Source organism: Penaeus vannamei, chromosome 23 (assembly GCF_042767895.1).
Source record: "Penaeus vannamei isolate JL-2024 chromosome 23, ASM4276789v1, whole genome shotgun sequence".
In the NCBI taxonomy this organism is placed as follows: domain Eukaryota; kingdom Metazoa; phylum Arthropoda; class Malacostraca; order Decapoda; family Penaeidae; genus Penaeus; species Penaeus vannamei.
Genome location: NC_091571.1, coordinates 36145659 through 36166335, shown reverse-complemented (window position 1 = coordinate 36166335; position 20677 = coordinate 36145659). Strand labels below are relative to the sequence as shown.

The window sequence follows — 20677 nt, the reverse complement described above, 5'->3', positions numbered from 1 at the left end:
GTTTCTCCTTTCGTGTCTGCTGTGAGGACACTGCTAATATCATCACTTCATTTACTTGTGATTTTAGAAAGGCAGTTGCAAATGAGTAACGTGACAAGCTGTTAGAATGTATTCGGATTTTACTGGTGAATTGTGACAAGCTGCTAGAATGTATCCGGATTTCGCTGATGGTTTGTGACAAACTGTTAGAATGTATTCGGATTTCGCTGGTGATTTGTGACAAGCTGTTAGAATGTATTCGGATTTCGCGGGTGACTTGCACTGAGCCGCCCACGAAGCACAGAATGATAATGTCAACGAATCGCAATTACTGCACTACACCTCCACAAAGCTAGGCCCCCTCTGACCCGATTTGGTAGCCACAAACTTGATGCTCCTTTACACTAGCCTTACTCCTCTCCTCCTTAAAGACCAGAGGAACTAGAAATTCGACTCCAATATTAACCCACGTCTCCCCAATCGACCCGAGCATCCGCTGGGACCACCGCGTGCCTCAGAACCTAAGACTCCCCGCCGTTTTCCTAAGTTAGTCTAGCATCCCCGGACGTCACGGACTGTCCCCCTCTCGCGCTTCATCAGCAACCGGCGCTTCCCTTCCTCTCGCCGGAAAACAGCGGGGGAGGGAAGAGGTCTCTGCGTGAGGCGACTTTCCCGGAAGCTACGGAAAGTGTGGGACAATCTGCTAAAAGGGGGAGGGTAGGAGGGGTAATGGGGGTATCCCCGACTTCTTCTATACCCAATTTAAGTAAGGAAAAGGGGTAATTCTTTATTTCTACCGCAAGCCCATCTGATCATACACATTAGCGATCAAACGAACATAACTGTACATAACATAACATAACATAACTCGACGATTTCCTTCCACAAAATCCCCACCGGACTGCAATCTCTCCCCCTTCCAACCGACCGGATCTGCCCTCAGACCTCCACGGTTTCACATAAGCCTTTGTCAGAGAGAGAGAACAAGCTGAACAATATTCTCTTGATTACCCCCTTTGAAGTGAATCGCAGCCAGCCTCGTAGTAGGTCAGGGATAACCTCACAGTCACCCTCGGGGGGTCGAGCCGCGTGACCTGTCGGCCCTCCAAGTCATCCCAGGTCGCGGGAGGAAATCGTAATTATCTGACCCTCGGCGTCCGTGGATAACAAAGAGTGACGGCCGCGAGATAACTGTATCGCACACACACAACCCTCGAATGCTTAATTGTTGTTGTTATCGTTACAAAGAGAAGAAACAGATCCCATAGATTCTAAAGGTCAAGCCAATTACAAAGAAAATACAGCGAGCGTTACCGAGATCTCCGGACACAACAACAACAAAAATAGAGTATAGTGAACTTCCGCTCTGACCAGCCCTCTAAAGCGCCACGGAGAGTCCAGACAGGGCACCAGCCAGCGGGGAGACAAGCAGGGAGACCCGGGCATGGAGAGTGGGCGAGAGAGAGAGAGAGAGAGAGAGACCTACTTTCTCTACGCCGAACCCAGCCTATCATCTACCCCTTACCCCCCCACCCCACCCCACCACCCCCTCCACCAAAGAGCGTCATTCTCTCGTAGACTTCGCGACGCGTTCGAACACTCGTGCCGGAATAACCCCCCCAAAAAATGAATCACCGTTTCGTCATTTTGAGTCTGGGATTCGAAATGCGAAGGGAGATGCCACCTGTCCCTTGCTCTCGCCGAAGTACGACCTTGGTTTACCGATTCTGTCATTAGTACCCAGGATACCACGACACAAGAACGAACCAAGGACAAGCTCAGCCTTGAATACAGACCGTCCGCCTCGATATGTCACACCCACCACCCAATAAAAGGAAAATGCGTTACCAACCTTAAGAGCACAGAAGATGCAAGCTTCTGCCATACACGCGTGTCCGTTCAGTTCACGGAAACTCCGTCGGAAGATGTCCAGGTGCCAGAGAACCTGAGGGAGAAAAAATAATGCATTACTGATAGGCCTACTCAAAAGTCAATGAAAGTCTGGGAAAGGAACAATGAAAAATTAAATACCCGACAGAATAAGGAGCTAAAGAGAAAACGTAACTAAAACATACACTAAAATATACAGAAAACTTTCATTTCATATTCATTTGTCATATTAATAAAAAAAAGTTTTATCTCTTCCACAGACCGAAGAAATAAAAAGTTATCACACACGCACGAAATAAAATACAATTTAATCAGTCCCGCGATAAAAAGAAACCATTACCAGAGAGAAAAAAGAAATAGAAACGATATTGTTATCGGTTAATTGAAGACGCGATAACACTTGTGTTTAAAGGTGACGCCGAGGAAGAAAAACAGAAAGGAGACAGACACACACACACACACACACACACACACACACACACACACACACACACACACACACACACACACTTACACACACACACACACACAGAGGGGAGAGAGAGAGAGAGAGAGAGATAGAGAGGGAGAGAGAGAGAGTTAGAGAGGGAGAGAGAGAGAGTTAAAGAGGGAGAGAGAGAGAGAGAGAGAGAGAGAGAGACAGAGAAATCGAGAGAGAGAGAGAGAGAGAGAGAATTTCGATTACAGTACGAAGGGGACAGAAGTGGACGGGGACGAAGAGGGTCTAAACGACCAAGAGACGAGATGAAAGTCAATCTCAGACATACACACTCGGAGAGGGAGGTCGATCAGAGAGGGAACGACCTGGACGAGAAGCAGGAAGTAGCAAGAAGGAGGGAGGAGGTGAGAACGGGAGAGGACAAGGTGAGGAAGATGTGAAGGAAGTGGAGAAGGAGGGGGGGTGAGGAAGAAGCAGAAAGGAGGGGAGGAGGTGAGGAAGAAGCAGGGAGGGAGGGGATGAGGAATTAGGAAGGGGGAGGTAAGGAAGGAAAGGAGAAGAGGTGGAAGGCTGAGAGGGACGAGGTGAGGAATTAGGGGAAGGAGGGGGGGAAGCAGAAAGAAGGAGAAGAAGGAAGGGGAAGAGGGAGGAGGTGATGAAGGAAAGGAGGAGGGAGAACGTAAGGAAAAGGAGGGAGGACGGAGAGAAGCGAAAAATATCGAAAAACAATCCCCCCCCCCCAAAAAAAAAAAAAAAAAAAAAAAAACGAAAAATCACAAGTTATGAGGGATCGACCACCTCATCGTCGTGAGGAACTGTACTCGGCGCCGCTACAGGACACGAGACGCTGCACGCTGTAATACCGGATCATTTCACGCCTAGCTTCTTCCGACTCGAGTGCACCAACCTCCCTTTCAAAAAGCGCGCGCGAATCTCCGTCGTGAATTCGCAATTGCAAGAATATCTAAGTTATTCTTATCAGTCATCAACAAATAAATAAAAAAAAGAGAATAAAAAAAATCTGCTTTAGTGCACACAAGCTGATACACCTTTTTCCTTCTTTTTTTACCTTGATTTAAGAAAAATTGTAGCGACTTCGTGATTGCGGTCGTTGCGGGGAACTACACGAACGATTGCAACGGTCAGACTCGGGAACACGTCACAACATTCTACCTGAACCAACTACGATAATATTCGAGACAGTACGTTATCGACGAAAACGGTATCCGAATTCAAAAATAACAAATAAAAAAACTTCAAAACAGTTCATCAAAAATAAAAGATAAAAAAAAAACAAAAAAACATCACACTGAATGGTTTTCCAAGATTTTTTTTTTTTCCATTCCAGGCTCTAAACCCGAGAAAGTTTTTTTTATTCCCCCCAGCCCCCCTTCGAGCCGGATTTCTCTTTACGAAGTTTTCAAAGTCAAGGCGGAGGAGGCAGCAGCAGCGTGGCCGCAGCTCGTGCCAGGACCCGCGGAGCCTCGAGGTACGGATTCCCGCTACCCTGCCTGGTCTTCCGCGCCGCGACCTGCACTCGGGCTTACTCTTCTCTTTCTCGCCTTGTCTACTCTGCTCTTTCTCTCTTTCTGTCCTTGTTTACTCTTCTCTTTCACTCTTTCTGTTCTAGTCTACTCTTCTCTTTCTGTCCTTGTCTACTCCTCTCTTTCTCTCTTTCTGTCCTTGTCTACTTCTCTCTTTCTCTTTTAGTCTTTGTCTACTACTCTTTCTCTCCATGTCTACTTTCTCTGTGTTTAGTCCTCTCTTCCTTCCTCTTTCCCTGTATACTCCTCTCGTTCTCTCCTTATCTACTCCTCCCCTTCTCTCTTTCTCTCCTTATCTACTCCCCCCTTTCTCCCTTCCTCTCTTCCTCTCCCTTCCTTCCACGCGGCAACCGATCCGTCCCGATATCCGAGGCGTTTTGAGTCCGAGGGAGAGCGGCCTTTCCCACGACAATCCTGGAACGAGGGTTGATCGTCCTGTGCAAACCCATCATCTTTAGATCAAGGAACCAGGAAGACAATAATGGTACGTGTGTAGTAGCTAGGCATCAAGTGAGTCTTGTCAGAGAGAGAGAGAGAGAGAGAGAGAGAGAGAGAGAGAGAGAGAGAGAGAGAGAGAGAGAGAGAGAGAGAGAGAGAGAGAGAGAGAGAGAGAATAAGAAAAAAAGAAAATGACGTTTGCTATCCACCGCTTTCTTTAAACACAATCCAAACAAATAACTAAAACATCTTATTCAAGGCAGATCGAGAATAAAAAAATAAAAAAACAACAACCCAAACTTCAGGAAGTTGTAGCGTCGCCCGCCACTACGAACAGCGTAATATCAAGGAATCTGTGACCACAAGCTAACATGAAACCGCAAAAACACTGCAGCGGCGGCGGCGGCCCTCGCGCGTGCCCTCTACCGGCGGTCACCGACACTTCTCGTGGCGAAGCTCGGACACCAAAGATCTCGGCGAAATATCGAGCCAAAACCGAGGAAATTACAGGCACGTGATGTTCTTAATGTGATTATGAAGACTACACGTATTGATTGACATTAAGCTCAGAAATGAAATTGATCTAAACACGAAAGAAACGGATAAAAAAGAAGGGAGAAAAAAAAGTACATTATCGCCGCCCCTTTCTTACGGAACGTCGTCCAGGGTGCATGTATAGGGGGGCCATGGGTGCGGGCGCTGGCTCTCCTCCAGAAGGGCGGGGAGGCGAAGGAGCGGCTCAGCCTGTTATTACTGTACTTCAGAGGTCCTTCCCCGCTTGCCCCAGGTTGCACGGCTGGAGGCTGGAGGCTGCACGCCGGCTCGCTCCCTCGCGCTGGCCGGAGATCTGACCCATTCGACAAGCGGGTTCCGGATAAGCTCCAAAGAGGCTTCATTTACCCGAGGGAAATCACCAACCCGACGCCTCCCATCTTTGCGAAAGATTCTATGGACATATTTTGTAAAAACAAACGACTAGATTTTCTGCTTCTTTCGCCGGGCCAAGCAGTTCCTTCCGCAAGCAGGAAGACCCTGGAATCTCCCGCGGGCGAGCCAGCGGCGACGCGGAAGGCCCGACCAGGACTGCTTGAGACGAGGAACCACTTCATCTCACGTGACCACTTGAGCACTTGGCCTCCGACCACCGCTGCTTCGTCGGGATTCTGGAAGCACCAACTCGAGTTCCATCGACTTTGTAACCTGAGATTTTTCTTGGGCTGCGTTCGCCAATTTCCACTTCCGACAAGTAGGCCTACCTCGCCCGAGTGTTTGCCTTTCCGTCTTCGGTTTATTTTCCCAACAAAGACCGATTTCCACAGGAAGCTGAAACAACGTCGACATTTACAGACAACGAAAAGAAAAGAAAAGGGAAAAAAACGTGAATTATAAAGAAACACCCGATCTTTTCAACCCCAGACGCCCCATCATTTTCAATTAAAAATTATGCAAAAGCCCTTCATTAGAATTCCCGGCCTAGCCACAGCCTCTTCTCAAACCCTGCCTCGCCTCGTCCCATAAATCACCTCCAAGATAAATAAATTATCCCAGGTAGTTGTGTAGCTGCCCGTAAGAAAGCCGTAATCTTCCCCGGGAACACGAGATAAAGCCTAAACGGCGACGCGCCCGCGGCCGTCGGGCGGTCCTCGGGCGCGCGACAAAAGGCCCGAGAGAAGAACGCCGATTTCCATACGAATGAAAAAACCTCAATCGGGCACGTAGGCCGTGGATGTCGGGCCTTTGTTTACACCGCTATTACCGCGTGCTCGAACCATCCCTTCGCGGGCGTCCTCCCCACGCCCACCGCCCGGCACACCGTCATCATCCCATCAGAGAGAGGGCTCAGCGCACTCGCCGTCTGCGAGGCCGAGTGGGCGCCGCCCCCGTGAGCCAAGAAGAAACAAAAGCCCAACTGGCCTCGGGCTCCGACTCTTCATTAGGGCGCTTTGGCACGTCACGGGACAGGACCTGACGGGCCCAGTGTTGTCCACAAGCATTTTAATGGTCAGCGGAATGTTGGAAGCGGTTGTGTAATGTCGGAAATTATTTTTGTATATTATAAGAAAATCCATGAGGCACAAAAGTACACACACACACACACACACACACACACACACACACACACACACACACACACACACACACACACACACACACACACACACACACACATCCCCTCCTCCCTCTCTCTTTTCCTCCCGCCCCTCCCTCGCTCCCTCCGTCCTACCACCACCTCGATATGTGAATCCACCAGAGACGCGCGGAAGCCAGGTGGGCGGGGCGAGGAGGAGGGCAGAAACTGAAGATAAGTTGATTAGAAGCGTTAATGAAAGTGTGGGAGGCTCGGGGCATGAAAGTGACCAGTAGCAACCAGGAAAGGAAGGAGGGAGGGAGGGAGGGAGACGAGGCGGCAGGGAGATAGGGAAGGCGATGGGGAGGGAGAGGGGAAGGAAGGAGGGAGATAGATAGCGAGGGGAGGAGAAGGGGAGGGAGAGAGGGAAGGAGGGAGATGAAGAGTGAAGGAAGGAGGGAAGGAAGGAAGGAGGGAGGGAAGGAAGGAGGGAGGGAGGGAGGGAAGGAAGGAAGGAGGGAGGGAGGGAAGGAGGGAGGGAGAGAGAGAGAGAGAGAGAGAGAGAGAGGGAGAGAGAGAGAGAGAGAGAGAGAGAGAGAGAGAGAGAGAGAGAGAGAGAGAGAGAACCAGCCAGCCAAGGGAACACCTTAACGAACGGAGATAATTGAGAGAAAGAGAAGAACGTGATAAACCACCACATTAACGATGGGTGTTCCGCTGTGGGAAACTTTACCATGAACATTAAAAAACGGAATTCCCCTACTTCACGCGACGCTGTCATCTCCACTCTGGAAAAGTTTCGCATTTACTCAGAAGATTATTTGTTCTACACACGAGTCTCTGATTACGTTGTGTCTACAGTGCACACAACGAGAGTCGAACAATGGGACAGTGGTGGGCGTGTGTGCGTGTGTGTGGCGAGGGTGGGCGTGCAAGCGTGTGTGTGGCGAGCGTGTGTGTGGCGAGAGTGGGCGTGCAAGCGTGTGTGTGGCGAGGGTGGGCGTGCAAGCGTGTGTGTGGCGAGGGTGGGCGTAGGAGCGTGTGTGTGGCGAGGGTGGGCAAAGGGGCGGAAAGTGCCCGGGGCTATCCTTCTGTCACCGCCCCAGGCCTCCTCACCAGATGGGGGACCGCATCAATATTAACATACTGATTACTCACCCACAGGAATGCCAAACGCAGACAAAAAACACACAAAGAGGGAAAAAAACAACCGATTGCATTTGAAAGCGAAACCATCACCACGAGCATCGAAGTGAATGTCCCACGAAAGAAAAAAAAACAGTCGCCGAGAACTGTCCTGCCGAGAGCACAGGTGTGCGCGCGGTCCGGCTGATAATGACTCCAGTTCTGAACAGGTGGACCGCAGTGGGATAACTTGGCGGGCCTCCACTGCGGGACGCTCGACCCTACGCCGCCGTGACATACGGGAGGGAATCGTTTGCCCCAGAGTCGAGCGGACGAGAACCCGGCCAACCTGTCCTTTCTCTGGCTCAACATCCAGCAAAGAGACAACAGGCCGGGCCGGGGGAAAAACGGAGGGTGCGTCGGGTACCATCGGCTCTATTGAATGCGAACAATAGGCTGATTTTTGCTTATGATGCTGGCTTGATTACTATTTTTCTCCCATGCCTTGTTTTGTTACCTGATCGTAATTAAACAGGTGCAAGAAGAGGGTGCCGCCTAGTATTTCCTATTGCATTTTATGTTTCCCTTCACCTTTCCAGTAAAACAATACCTACCATTCAACAATCGACGAAGAGAAGATATCTGAACGCCCAAAATTACTTAGCCAATTAACTTAAACAAATTCCCTTCGCTCCCGTAAAGACGGCAAAGCCAAGAGAGGACCCTGAGCTACGCAAACAACTCCGGAGAGACCGCGAGACGCACGCAATCAGTCCTTGTCACCAAAAATGAATGTGGACTGTTTGGAGAACAATATTCTATTCTCTGTCCGAGCTCTCCTTTCCCTCAGGAATGGGGACGTCTTCGGACTTCATTATTCCAGGCTTAAGGAGACGACAGGCAGGCTGGGCGAAGGTAACAATCGCTTCTTGCCTTCCGAACAATGAAGTTTCCCTACGCGAAGGTTCGACGACTATTCGCCTCGCAGATAGGTCTATGGAGGCTTCTTTTCCCGTCCTACCGCTTTGGGATGTCTCCTGGTCAGCCGCGTCCCTACCGCTCGGACAGCATGATGCGTAGTTCTGCAGCGTTGGCATTAGGGACACGTCCGTGACCGCCTCGCCTCACCCTTGACACGGCTCAGTGAAGCGGCCGATGGGAGACCGCGACGAGCAGCAGCGATCGCCGGGCCTCGCCGCGGCCGCCAGCGCATTGTCTTACCGAAGGGAGGAAGGAGGGCCGACGGAGGTAAACAAAAGACCCCGGGGTGGGGTGGGGCCGAGCAGATGATGAATAAAGAGAGTGACGAAGCAAGTAAAACAAGAGAAAAGGAAAAAAAAAGAGAATAGAGAGAACCGTAGGACGATAGGAGTCAATGACTAACAGATACAAGCGTTGAGTTTATGAAGGCCGGTGACCTGGAGACCATCGGGAGGTGACGTGCCCAGAGTGACACGTGAGGCGAAGAGAGGGTGAAGGTGACGGCGTGAGGTAACTGAAAATTCATTAACTTCTGTAATACCGCACCACCTCGCGACCGCAAGAGATAATTTTCTTTACCCCGACTCCCACATCAATAGCCACAGTTTACAGAGTCGCCGCCCGCGAGCCGCTTCGCAGGACCACGCGGGCGAAGGCACAGCAGAGGACGAACAAGAGCCAGCGCGACGGAAAGCGAGCGAGAAGTGCACTTGTCACTCCCCTTTCCCTGAAGACACACCTCACTACCTCCCCATCGGCTGACACCTTCCCCTCGCCCTCCTTCGAGCCCCACCCTTTCTCTTGCACATTTACCCAGTGCACAAGACCCCGCCCTTCAGCCTTCGGGGGAACAAACAGCGTTGACAGCGAGGGCGGGCAGCGCAGCATACACTTTGCCTAGAGTAAATGGTCCAGTTAACACGGCGCGGCTGACTGGTGACCGAGAGGGGAGGGGCGTGTGAGGCGAAGACGTCTATCCTTCGCCATTGTTTCCTTGGGGGGGGGGGGGGGGGAAGAAAGGTAGGGGGAGGGGCGAGGGGGGAGGCGTAGAGAGGAGGGGGTCAATATTTGCATCAACGCTAACGGACGGGGTGACTTGTAGAGATGGAAGCCCTAAAATCACACTTTCACTGCCGGAATCAAGAGGGTATCAAAACAACTCTCCAGAAAATAGTCACTTATTTTCCTCGTGCACAGTTCCTGCTTGCCTTGCGGGAGACGAACAAAGCCGGACAGTCTGCAGGCACGACTTTAATTACTATAATTATCCATTAACCACACACCATTACACACTGCATCCTTTCTATATGAATTATCATCAAAACTTTAGACCAAATATGAAACCCGTGAACCCCAGATTTAACTCGACATCCCTCGTCGAATGAAGGCGTTTGACGTGGCATCTGATTTTCCATCGCCGCCTTAGACTATGGCAGAGACAGGTGTTTAAAATTCTACCCTCACTTGAAAGGCATTCCCTCCGGCGCGGCCATGGCGAGCTGGGAAGGGAGGGGAAGGGTGCCGGGGCGTGCGTGAAGGGAGAGGGAAGCGAAGAGGGGGCGGAGAGGGAGCGAAGAGGGAGGCGAAGAGGGGGCGAAGAAGGGGCGGAGAGGAGGGAGGAGAAGGGGAAATGGAGATAGGGGAGCGGAGGGAAGAAGGGAAGGGAGGGAATGTGGAAGGAAAAGGAGTGGAGGAAGGGGAAGGAGAAGGCGAGGAAACGGGAAAGGAAGAGAAGTCAAACGAACGGAGGAAAGAGGGAAGTGGAAGGAACCGAAGAAATGCAAAGGGAGGTGGATAAATAAAGAGAAGAGGAGAAACAGGGAGGGCAGAGAAGGGCGGGAGGTGGGAGGGCGTCATAATGTGAAAGGCGCAGCGTTGGTTCCTAGGCCGCTCACGCTGTCACGAAGCAGAGTGATCACCACGCCCGTGACGCGCCCATTACCTCGCTCGGTCCCTTTCATCATCATCTTTTTTTCCTTCTTTTTCTTCTTCTTTTTCACGCCTCCTCTGTGACTTCGACGAGACTCCGATCGTTAGGAAAATGAAATGAATGACAGCGATCGTAATAAAAAATAATTGAAAAAATGCTTAAGTGACGTGCTCTTTGCCGTCTCGTCGCTGCAACATCAGGATATTCCCACGAGAAATCTGTTTGAGATTGTGAGACACATGGATGCTGCGAGAGAGAGAGAGAGAGAGAGAGAGAGAGAGAGAGAGAGAGAGAGAGAGAGAGAGAGAGAGAGAGAGAGAGAGAGAGAGAGAGAGAGAGAGAGAGAGAGAGAGAGACTTAAAAATGAGACAGAATGACGAGAAAGAGAAATAGAAAGAAAGAGAGACACGACACTTAAAAAGAGACAGAATGACGAGAAAGAGAAAGAGAGAGACACGACACTTAAAAAGAGACAGAATGACGAGAAAGAGAAAGAGAAAGAAAGAGAGAGACACGACACTTAAAAAGAGACTTAGAATGACGATGTTTATCCGCGTGCGGGCAAGTGTACCCGACGTGGTGGCCAGCGGGCAGGTCTGTCCTACTCATGCTTACTCAAGGTGAACTGCCCGCTGTCTGCTTGCTCAGGCAACCCCCCCCCCTCGCCCTCACCCCGTGCCTGCTTACCTGACACTCCCTGCTTGCGTAAAATCTTTAATATAGACTCTAGTAAGGCGCGGCAAGCTATCAAAAAAAAAAGAAAAAAAAAATCGTTTTTGCCAGTGATATGAACACTAAGTGTACAACGCCCCATGTACAGCGGCTCCCAAATTGTACTTTCACAATGTACAATGCGGAGTGTACACCTCTAGGCTGTCATAAGTAACTGTGAATGGAAAGAATCTGTTGTGTGTTTCCTCGTCGCCCCCCTCCCCCCCCCTCGGCTGGGCCATCTGGCACCCCCGCGCAAGAAAGTGGAAGCGTTGCGTCACGTGCCAGTTGCGAGGGTCCCTCCAGCTGTCATATCAGGATTATAACACCTCTCTAACCGGTCGTCTTCGCAAAAAAAGAAAAAAGAAAAAGAAAAAAAAAAAGACGAGGAAGTATCGAGCCGCGAGAACCATATGGCCGCCGCCGCTCGCTTGTAAAAACGTTTTTTGTCGTCCCTCGCGCCGTGTTTGTCTTCGCTGCCGTCTCCTTCTCCTCGCTCCTCATCTCGAGTCTGTCCCCGAGAGGCTGTGGATGGATGCTCGGCGATGCTCTCCCTCGTTCGAGATCCTCCCGGAGGTTCGATACCCGCAAGCAGAGCCAACGAGACGCGAAATCGGCATCAGACCGATTAATCACGTTCGAAGGCACAGCGGGCCACCGGAAGGCGACTCCCACCACTTCAGATTTATGGCCGCCTCAAATAGAGTGAGGCCTTTGTTGGCGACGCACAACCCGCCGGAGATTTACAACCCCGGGGCGGAGGACGAGCATTCACAATCGCCGGGGTTGTCGTGGTCGGGGGGGCTGGCTCGCCGTCGTGTCGCCTCGCACTCGCGCTGACAACCCCGGCGCCAGGAGTGCTCGCGGGGCGCACGTGCTGCGACTCGAGGCGACCCTCGGGGCGACGCCTCACGGGGCTTCCGGGGAATCGCCGCAGAACGCGCTCCTCCGGATTACTCTCGCGCGCCCACGCTCTTGACAATCTCTTCAGCCGAGATTTTCCTAACAAGATTATAATCTTTTAATTTTTTTTCTTCTTCTTTTGAGGAAGGGGGGGGCGAGCGAAAATCTGCATAAGCCTATTTCTCTCGCTTTTTTTTCCTGCGGGGGAAATCAGCCTAAGCCTAATAAGCACAGCGCTACCACAACAATGCTCGCAAGCACGCACCTAATCCGCCCGGCAATGCGGACCTGACGCCGGTAACGAGATCAAGCACGCCCAGCCCGCACTGCTTCAATAAGTACAAAAGCTCGCCAAATCCAGCCAAGCTCAGTGAGAAATAAAAAAAATCCCCCCCCAGCCCCCCACCCCCCCTCGCAAGCCCCCCCCCCTCTCGCTCGGGTAATGCGCGAAGCCTGAGTCCGCAACATTGCACGGGTGGCTGCAATTGCATCGAGTCCCGAGGCGGGTAAGAGCGCCTGCCTCTCGCGTGTGCCGAGCGGGTCATCCATCCACCTCCAAGCGGGTATAGCTTTTGGTGTCAGACTCCCCCGGGGAATCCGTCCTGACACACGGACGAATGCGACACCGCCGGATGTGGCAAGGGGGAGAGGGGAGAGGGAGGGGAGGGGGGGGGCAGGGGGAGAGGCGATCGCGGCTTATCATCAGCTTACAACGCGCCTCCTGATTGCCCGTCGTACAAGAGGCCGTTGACGGAGCTCGCGAAACGGTATCGAAAGGTTAACCGCATTTTCTGGGGCGAACACCAGGAAATCCGACGTCCGAGTCAGCCAACGATTTAGATGAATTTAAATCGAAATCTAAACGACATAACGACACACTCCGAGGAATCCCACCGACTTCGGAATCCACAGAGTTCGAATAAACAATAAAGTCTACACCTGTGGACTTCGCCTTAACCACCTGAGTCACGACCACACGCACGCACGCACTCCCAGCCACCTGCGCCATCCCGATCCGCCCATCCATCACCGCCCACGCCATCTCCGCCACCCCCACCCACCCCACCCCCCTCCTTCCACGCACTGTTGACAGATGGTGGGCATCGTGGCTACACCTGAAGGTCTTCCTTAAATCCCCCTCACGACATCCTCTCCTTCCCCTCCTTCCTCCCCCTCTCCCCCTTCTTGCCCTCCTTTTCGATCTCCTTCCTCCTCCTTCTCCCTCCTTCTTCTTCTCCTCCTCCCCCCTTCTTATTCTCTTCCCCTCCTTCTCTCTCTCTTCCTCCTCCTCCTCTTTCTCTCTCTCCCTCCTCCTCCTCCTCCTCTCTATCTTCCTCACCCTCCCTCCTTCTCTCTATCTTCCTCACCCTCCCTCCTTCTCTCTATCTTCCTCCCCCTCCCTCCTTATCCTTCCCCTTCCCTCCCCCTCCCTCCTTCCTCGCCATCATAACAAACCCACAAGAAACAGCGACCGTGTCCTACCACCAAACGACCCAAATGACATCCAATTCCCCGCCTGCGCAGAGAGGGAGAGAATCAGGGAGACTAAAAAAAGAGGGAGAAAGAGGGTCTTTTCCTCCGTCTCCCTCTCGTCTGCGCTTCGTGTTCGGGCGTGAGGCAAATCAGGGAAGGAGGGAAGATAGAAAAAAGGGAGAGGGAGAGTAGAAGAGAGAGAGAGAGGGTTGTAGAATAGGAGCGAAGGGAGGAAGGGAGATATGAAGGAGGGAGAGGGAGGGAGATTAGGAGGGTAAAAGAGAAGGAAAATAGCAAAGAGGGAGAGTAAGAAGGTAAGAAGTAGAAAGGAGTAAGGAGAGAGGTAGGTAGGAGGGAGAGTAGAGGAAAGAGGGAGGTAGAAGGGAGAGTAGGCGAGAGAGGGAGGGAAGGCGAGAGAGGGAGAGTAGGCGAGAGAAGGAGGTGGGAGGGAGAGTAGGGGAGAGAGGGAGGGAAGGAGGGTGAGCGCGAGGGCTTTAAAAAAGAGTGTGACGAGCGGATGTGACACCACCTCACTCTACGAAGGGAACACAGCTCGGGAAAGAGGGAAAACTCAGTGAAATAAATCATGGTGTGTTAATCTAAGCTCTCTCATTTGCCTCCGTTGCTTTTCAAAGTAAATCACACTACAGGCTGATACATTGGACAAAATACAGCAAAATACATCGAAAATGATAACAAAATCTTCTCGATCGTTTTCCACCAGAAATATATATCTGAAGAAACAATCTCTCTCTCTCTCTTTCTCTCTCTTAAAAAAAAAAAAAAAATCTAAAACCAGGACTGCGAGAACAAGGAGACGCAGGTGAGTGTGGCGAATGGAAGACCTGTGTACCTGCCGCGAGTCGCTAAGGTCGCGCTTGTCATAACTCCGCATTGGATTCTGACCTTTGCGGCATCAGCGTGACAGGTCAGGGGGTCAGGTCAGGAAGCAGCGTGTGAGGCGTTTGTAGGGCGAAGGGAAGGGAGGGGAGGGGAGGGGAGGGAAGGAGGGGGGAGGAGGAGGGGGAGAGGTTTACAGGTTTTACTTCAGGTGCTAAACAAGGGATTTGGTTGGGGGTAGAGGAGAGGGGGGGGGGGGTTGTCAAGCACAGAATACCCCCCTATGATCGACACTATTATGACCCTAAGCGCTGGGATCCCTTTATTTACCGAACTTTATCCAAGAATCTATCCGAACAGAAATCACCAACATGGTTACATAATGAAATCCACAACTGCATGTAACGCAAAACCTCCCATATCCTCGCCACCCAAACGACCTAAGACGCTCCAGATGTTTTTTTTTCTGTTGCCCCCCCCCCCTCCCTAGACAACAGTTGGCAGACAGCGACCCGGCATCTTAATCTGACACTGATAGCTTGCGTTGTCCAGGTCGCCGAGCTGTTGCTGTTGCTGCTGCTGTATGCTGTTGCTGCTGCTGCTGCTGCTGCTGCTGCTGCTGTCTGCTGTTGCTGTCTCGGGCCCCGAATGCTTCCACACTTTCACTCTCCAGCCGCGCAGGATTGCAGGGGAGGAACCGCAAGCCGATCGCGCCGACTTTTCTTTTCGAGCGCCTGACCTGTGTGATCTGGGTGATCTACGGCCTCGGTGTTTGCTCTCCCGCTTCCGTTCGCGATCGCTGCCTCTGCACGTTCTCTCTGTCTGTCTCACTCTCTCTCTCTCTGCACGTTCTCTCTGTCTGTCTCACACACACACACACACACACACACACTCTCTCTCTCTCTCTCTCTCTCTCTCTCTCTCTCTCTCTCTCTCTCTCTCTCTCTCTCTCTCTCTCTCTCTCTCTCTCTCTCTCTCTCTTCACTCCTCCCCTTTCGCAGATTCACACACCCGAATCGCCTCAAACCTTCCCCTTTCACTCTCTCTTCCCTCCAATTCCTCCTTCGCCAAATATCCTACGTACCCTATTTATCCTTCCTTTCTCTCCCTCCCGTTCGCCAAAATCCAACTGCCTCCCCCCCCCCCCCCCCATTATCCCTGTCCCATCCGCTAGCATTACATAACATCCGGTCCAACTTAACCGTATTGTTCGCGTTTAACCCGTCCTTCCTCTCTTTATCCTCCTGTGTCTATTCCCTAACTTTACTAATCGCCAAATACTTTCTAAAATCCTTTCGGTTTTCTTCCTTTTTAATCGCATTTCTCTTCGAGTTATTTTACCGCCATTGTCTCATTTCCTTCGTTCGTTTTTACTTCCATTGTCTACTTAAGCTCATCATTCCTCTCGGATTTTCACTTCATTTTCCTCCTCTACTTATCCTCCCTCCCCCATACCCTCCGTTCGTTTTCCCTTCTCCTCCTTATTTATTCCCCTTCCCTTATTCCCTCCCTCCTTTCCCCCTTTTTCTCCTAATCGGCCTCTTCCCCTCTTCCTCTTCGTCGGACGCCCATTTCCTTCCACTTCCTTCCTGTAAAGCGCCAACTTCCTCGCCGATCGCAACGGTTCCTGTCCTCGGCTCCCTAAATTGCCGCTCCAATCCGATAATTATTTCGCTCGGGAGATCGCCATGGCCGCCCTACTTCCGGTCCGCCATCCCAATACTACCCCACCCGCTCGAAAAAAGAAAAAAGAAAGAATGATAAGAAGAGAAAGAAGTAGAGGAATAAGAGGAAGGAAAGAAGAAGACGAAGACGAAGACGAAGACGACGAAGAAGACGACGAAGAAGAAGACGACGACGACGAAGAAGAAGAAAAAGAAAAGAAGAAAAAAGGAGATAGCAAAAAAAAAGTCTGGTACATTTTCTGGCGGGAAACAATAGCCCCTCCCCCCCTCCCTCAAGAAGGAACCCCAAGAAAACGCCGAAAAGAAAAGAGGGAATAACAATGTAAATGTAATGACCATCTTCCTCGACAAACGAAGAGCCTAAACGTAGGAAAAAAAAAAAAACGAGGAAGCAAGTCCCCTTCCCTTTCCCACACGCTGATCGAGGAAGCGGGATTTTTACTCTGACCTACTAGCAGCCCCCGACGGAGCCTTAACCCGCTGGCGAAGGTTGCCGACGCCGACCCCAGAATTCCCAGACGAGCCGAGGCGAAGGACAACTGCAGGCGGTGTAGGCCGAGCGGCGGACCCCGACGCTTCGCACGCTGTCCGACGGGGACCTCGATCTGGGAAGAGCCCTTGATGGCGCGTCATTAGAACGTCACATTGTCTTGCTTTGAATCGTTGGGGAAATTACGAGCTGTCGACGCTAATGTGTCACTCGCGGAGGGTGATTCTTCTTCCCTGTCCGTGGCTGTGAGGCTCATTATTCCAAAGGAGGAATCAATGAGGGAAGTCTCTGAGCGTTACGACATCCGACGCGCGTGATGCCGCCGGGAGGAAGCGCTCCTCCGGGGAATGATCAATCGCCGACAGAACAAAACCCCCGCGGAGGTAGTTCACGCAATTATCAACGAGCCACAATTCCATTCAGCCCGGAACCCCGTGCAATGAAAACGCCAAGGCTCTTCACACGCCCGCAACCCCGCCCATCTCCTCTCATAGGTCTTTATGTCATGGGAACCACATACTTCCCTTCTACGTGTTCTCTAGCGTTCTTCCTCGTCCTCCCTCGCACTCTGCGTCTCCCGATCTTCAAACACTATAGGCCCACCTCAAATACCCCCCCCCCCCCCGCCCCCATGCCCCTCCACCGCCGCCCTGAATCGCCCGAAAGGCCCCGGATGATAAAAGATACGGGGCGCCCCCGGGCCATCATTCCTCCAAAACACATACACGAATCTCGCCCCACAATGGCCATCGGTAATGATCGTCTATGGGGCGAGGAGAGTCGCATTACAGGCCTGACATAAGGATCGGTCGGCCCTTTCATATCCCGTGATTAACGACCTTGCCTGCGTCGCCGTGAATGTCCCTCCGGCTGCGCGACATCGAGTGCGACAACAGCTTGCACGTGTCGAGTGAATGGGGCCGCATGAATGAAATACCTCGACGCTCCCCTATGCAATGGAGGCTAGGATTCCGACCCATTGAGCAACGGAGGACCCTAATCGCGCGCACAGAGCCGCGCGGACATTAATGTACTCGGCTTTGGCTACGGTTATCTCCGGGGGAAACAGATCCCCCCCGAGCCTCGACCGGACGGCACTTGCTACACGCTCAACTGACGATGAAAATCTCGACTCTCAGAATCCTAGAAACCCCTTTAAATCGTGGAAATACCGCAGAGACGCAGGGAGCGAAAGAGCTTTGTGTAAACACCCCCGAGGCAGAGTGACTGGAAACTCCCCGCGAAGAGCTCGGGCCAAGAGATCCCTCACTCATCCTCTAAGACTCATCTGCTTGAGCACTTATCCCGTCTCCTCGCGTCGCTCTCAGCAGGTCACTCATGCGTGCGGGATGAGGCAGCTGAGACTCCTCCCTCCTTTTCTTCCTTTCTTCCCGCTCTCTCTTCTATTCCTCTCCCTCCCTCCCTTCTTCTCCCCTTCCCTCTTTGCACAGGGATGTACTGGGATATCATATGAAGAGAATACATCGACGACATGAACATCCGATGAATGTCCGGCTCTGAAAGGGCTTTCTTTAATAATGATAATAATAGGAGTCGCGGGAGGGCCGGGGTTGGAGGGAAGAAGGGCAGGGGGAAAGGGAGGGAGGGAGGAGAGAGATGGGGAGAGAGAGATGGGGAGAGAGATATGGGGAGAGAGAAATGGGGAGGGGGAGAGAGAGAGAGAGAGAGAGAGAGAGAGAGAGAGAGAGGAGAGAGAGAGAAGAGAGAGAGAGAGAGAGAGAGAGAGAGAGAGAGAGAGAGAGAGAGAGAGAGAGAGAGAGAGGGAGGGAGGGAGGAGGAAGGGAGACAGTGTATGTGTGTGGCAGGGAGGGAAGGAGGGTTGGAAGGAAAGAAGAGAGGAAGAGGCAAGGAAAAAAAAAAGAGTCAAAGGGAAACCGAGAAAATAAATCAGAGAACGAATTTCCATTAAAAAAACGAGCGGGGAAATGCGAGCCCAGGACGGGACCAAAATTCGATTTCGCTCCGAGGGTGAAGATGAGATTTTTCCCTACCTGGCCTCACCTCCATAATACCACTAGACAAACCTTTATCTCCATCCCCCCTTCTTCTCCCGCTAGGCCTACCGCGCGCCAGAGTGACATCATTGTCGCCCGACGGTTAAAGAAGAGGCAAAAAAAGAAAAAAAAATGCACACCATTTTTGGCTCGTACTCGAAACCTTTTCATGGGAGTCATCGAGGTAGGGAAAACACAACTACCATTAGAGGCAAACAAATTGTAGGTTGTATCTTGTGGTTTCGACACAGACGGGATGAGAAATGTGGCTATTGAGGGAGCCTGAGTATAAGCGATGACGGACATAAACAACATTGAGGTATTATAAGGTCAATGGAACCCTTTTCTATTGAGAGCACAAGTGGCTGTCATCGGGATCTGAAGGGATTCGGATCGACGTGTTCGAATCCTTTCACTGGCGTTGAAGCCTGATAGATCACGGCTTTCGAGTGGCGAGTACAGGATCTATCACTCCGTATCAGTTTAATCATTGGATATTTACTGGTTTAATCGCAATTGTTATTTATAAGTTTGCTCATTACATATATCCAATTGTTTAATCATTACTGATGTCTGAATGTCTAACCATTACAGTTGTTTAAATGTTTCACCAATACAGTACACTCAAGACTTTAATTACATATACAGATCTCTCTCTCTCTCTTTCTCCCTCTCCATCTCTCTCTCCCTTTCCATCTCTCTGAGCCACGGGTTCTCAAAACACATGTAGGCCTACACTAAGTATAATGATAATTACCCTCTGGATCCCGGCGTTTTACCCTAACAATGCAGGGGACTGACAAGAGAGTACTATTGTCCGTTTTTTCCCTTTGTTCCCGCAGACCATTTTCTACTGTCGCATAGAAATCCCGCGGCCATGCTCTCTGCCACCGGTCATTGTTTCTGAAGGAGGTGAAGCTATGCACGGATCTGCCTTTTATGTAGGGGGGGCTACCGACCGACCGACCATAAACATAAACACACATTTCCTAAAAGCTCGTATATAGGCTATTCATGGATTCGTCTATAATGTATAGCGGGCTAGGCTTATAAATTGAACATACACACAAATTTTCTATAAGCACGTATCCTATTTCAAAGGAGGTGAAGCTATGAATGGATCTGTCTGTAATATATGAGGCTACGAACTTGTAAATCGACCATAAAGCTATAAATAAGTTTCCTAAAAGCACGCATCCTGCTCCCACCATCTAAAAATAGTTCCCTTTACAAAAAACTTGAACATATAAGCATTATCAAGCAAGCATGGCCAATCGATTGAATCTCTGTTTGCGACGCTCCCCACGACTAGTTTGTATTTCCCTTCTCTCTCCCCCATACACTCTTTAGGCACAAAGAGGGAAAAAAGACCTCTCCCCGACCCCGCGTGAAGCTCGTAAATTAACCCCCTCGAGAGAACCCACGAGAAGAAAAAGGGAGAGAGAGAGAAAACACCGAGATTTGGGCGCCACATTGTCAGCAGGAGGAGCAGTGAAGGGGCCCCCATCTACCTCGTCTCCGCTGCATTTTATCGTTTCCCGGCCTTTTGATGCGAACGCGAGGGTCGGCGATTTTAATGCGTGTTTGGCATTGTGTTGATAAGAGATCGAGATGGAAAGGGATACAAGGAGAGGCCATTTAAAGCATTGTGAGGTTGAGTAGGGTCAGGGGAGGGAGGAGGGGGGTCAAAGAGTGAGGGGCGAGGTGGGGTTTTGACTCGATGTCGCGGTTTTATATGACGGGTCTTACCATTCGCGGCGATAAATTTCCAGGCTTGTTTTCCACGTCGCGGGGAAATTACATGTCTAATAAATTTCCCAGGAAATAACGACTTATCTTCCTTTTTTTTGGAGTTGAAGGGAAAAAAGGGGAAAAAAAACGCACAAGCACAAAGAAGAAAATAATGAACATCAGAAATAGAGAACGAACAATTACTTTTTTCTTAATCGTAGGGATCTCTTTTTCCCTTTTTTACAACTACGAGACAATCCAAAGTTCACTCGGAAAAGTATAGGTCAACAAAGAACAAGTTACTCGCGCAGGATGTGAGTTGCCGGCGAGTTCCTCCGGGCCGTTACTCGCGCAGAAGCTTCCTTTTCACGGTGTCTTTGCGGAACCTTGCTTCCTCCCGCCCTGTCACGGGACACTTGGCGGCGCCGAACGCAC

At 51.1% G+C, this 20677-nt stretch overlaps 1 protein-coding gene across 3 annotated transcripts in view; it reads right to left on the bottom strand.

The window, feature by feature from the left end:
• ec (ubiquitin specific peptidase echinus) overlaps positions 1–20677 on the bottom strand; it is a 329693-nt gene that overhangs the window by 33131 nt on the left and 275885 nt on the right. For all 3 annotated transcript variants that reach the window (XM_070137267.1, XM_070137266.1, XM_027370537.2), the window contains one exon: positions 1832–1924. In XM_070137267.1, coding sequence (XP_069993368.1) covers positions 1832–1924 — 93 coding nt within the window. The remainder of the gene's footprint in view (positions 1–1831; positions 1925–20677) is intronic.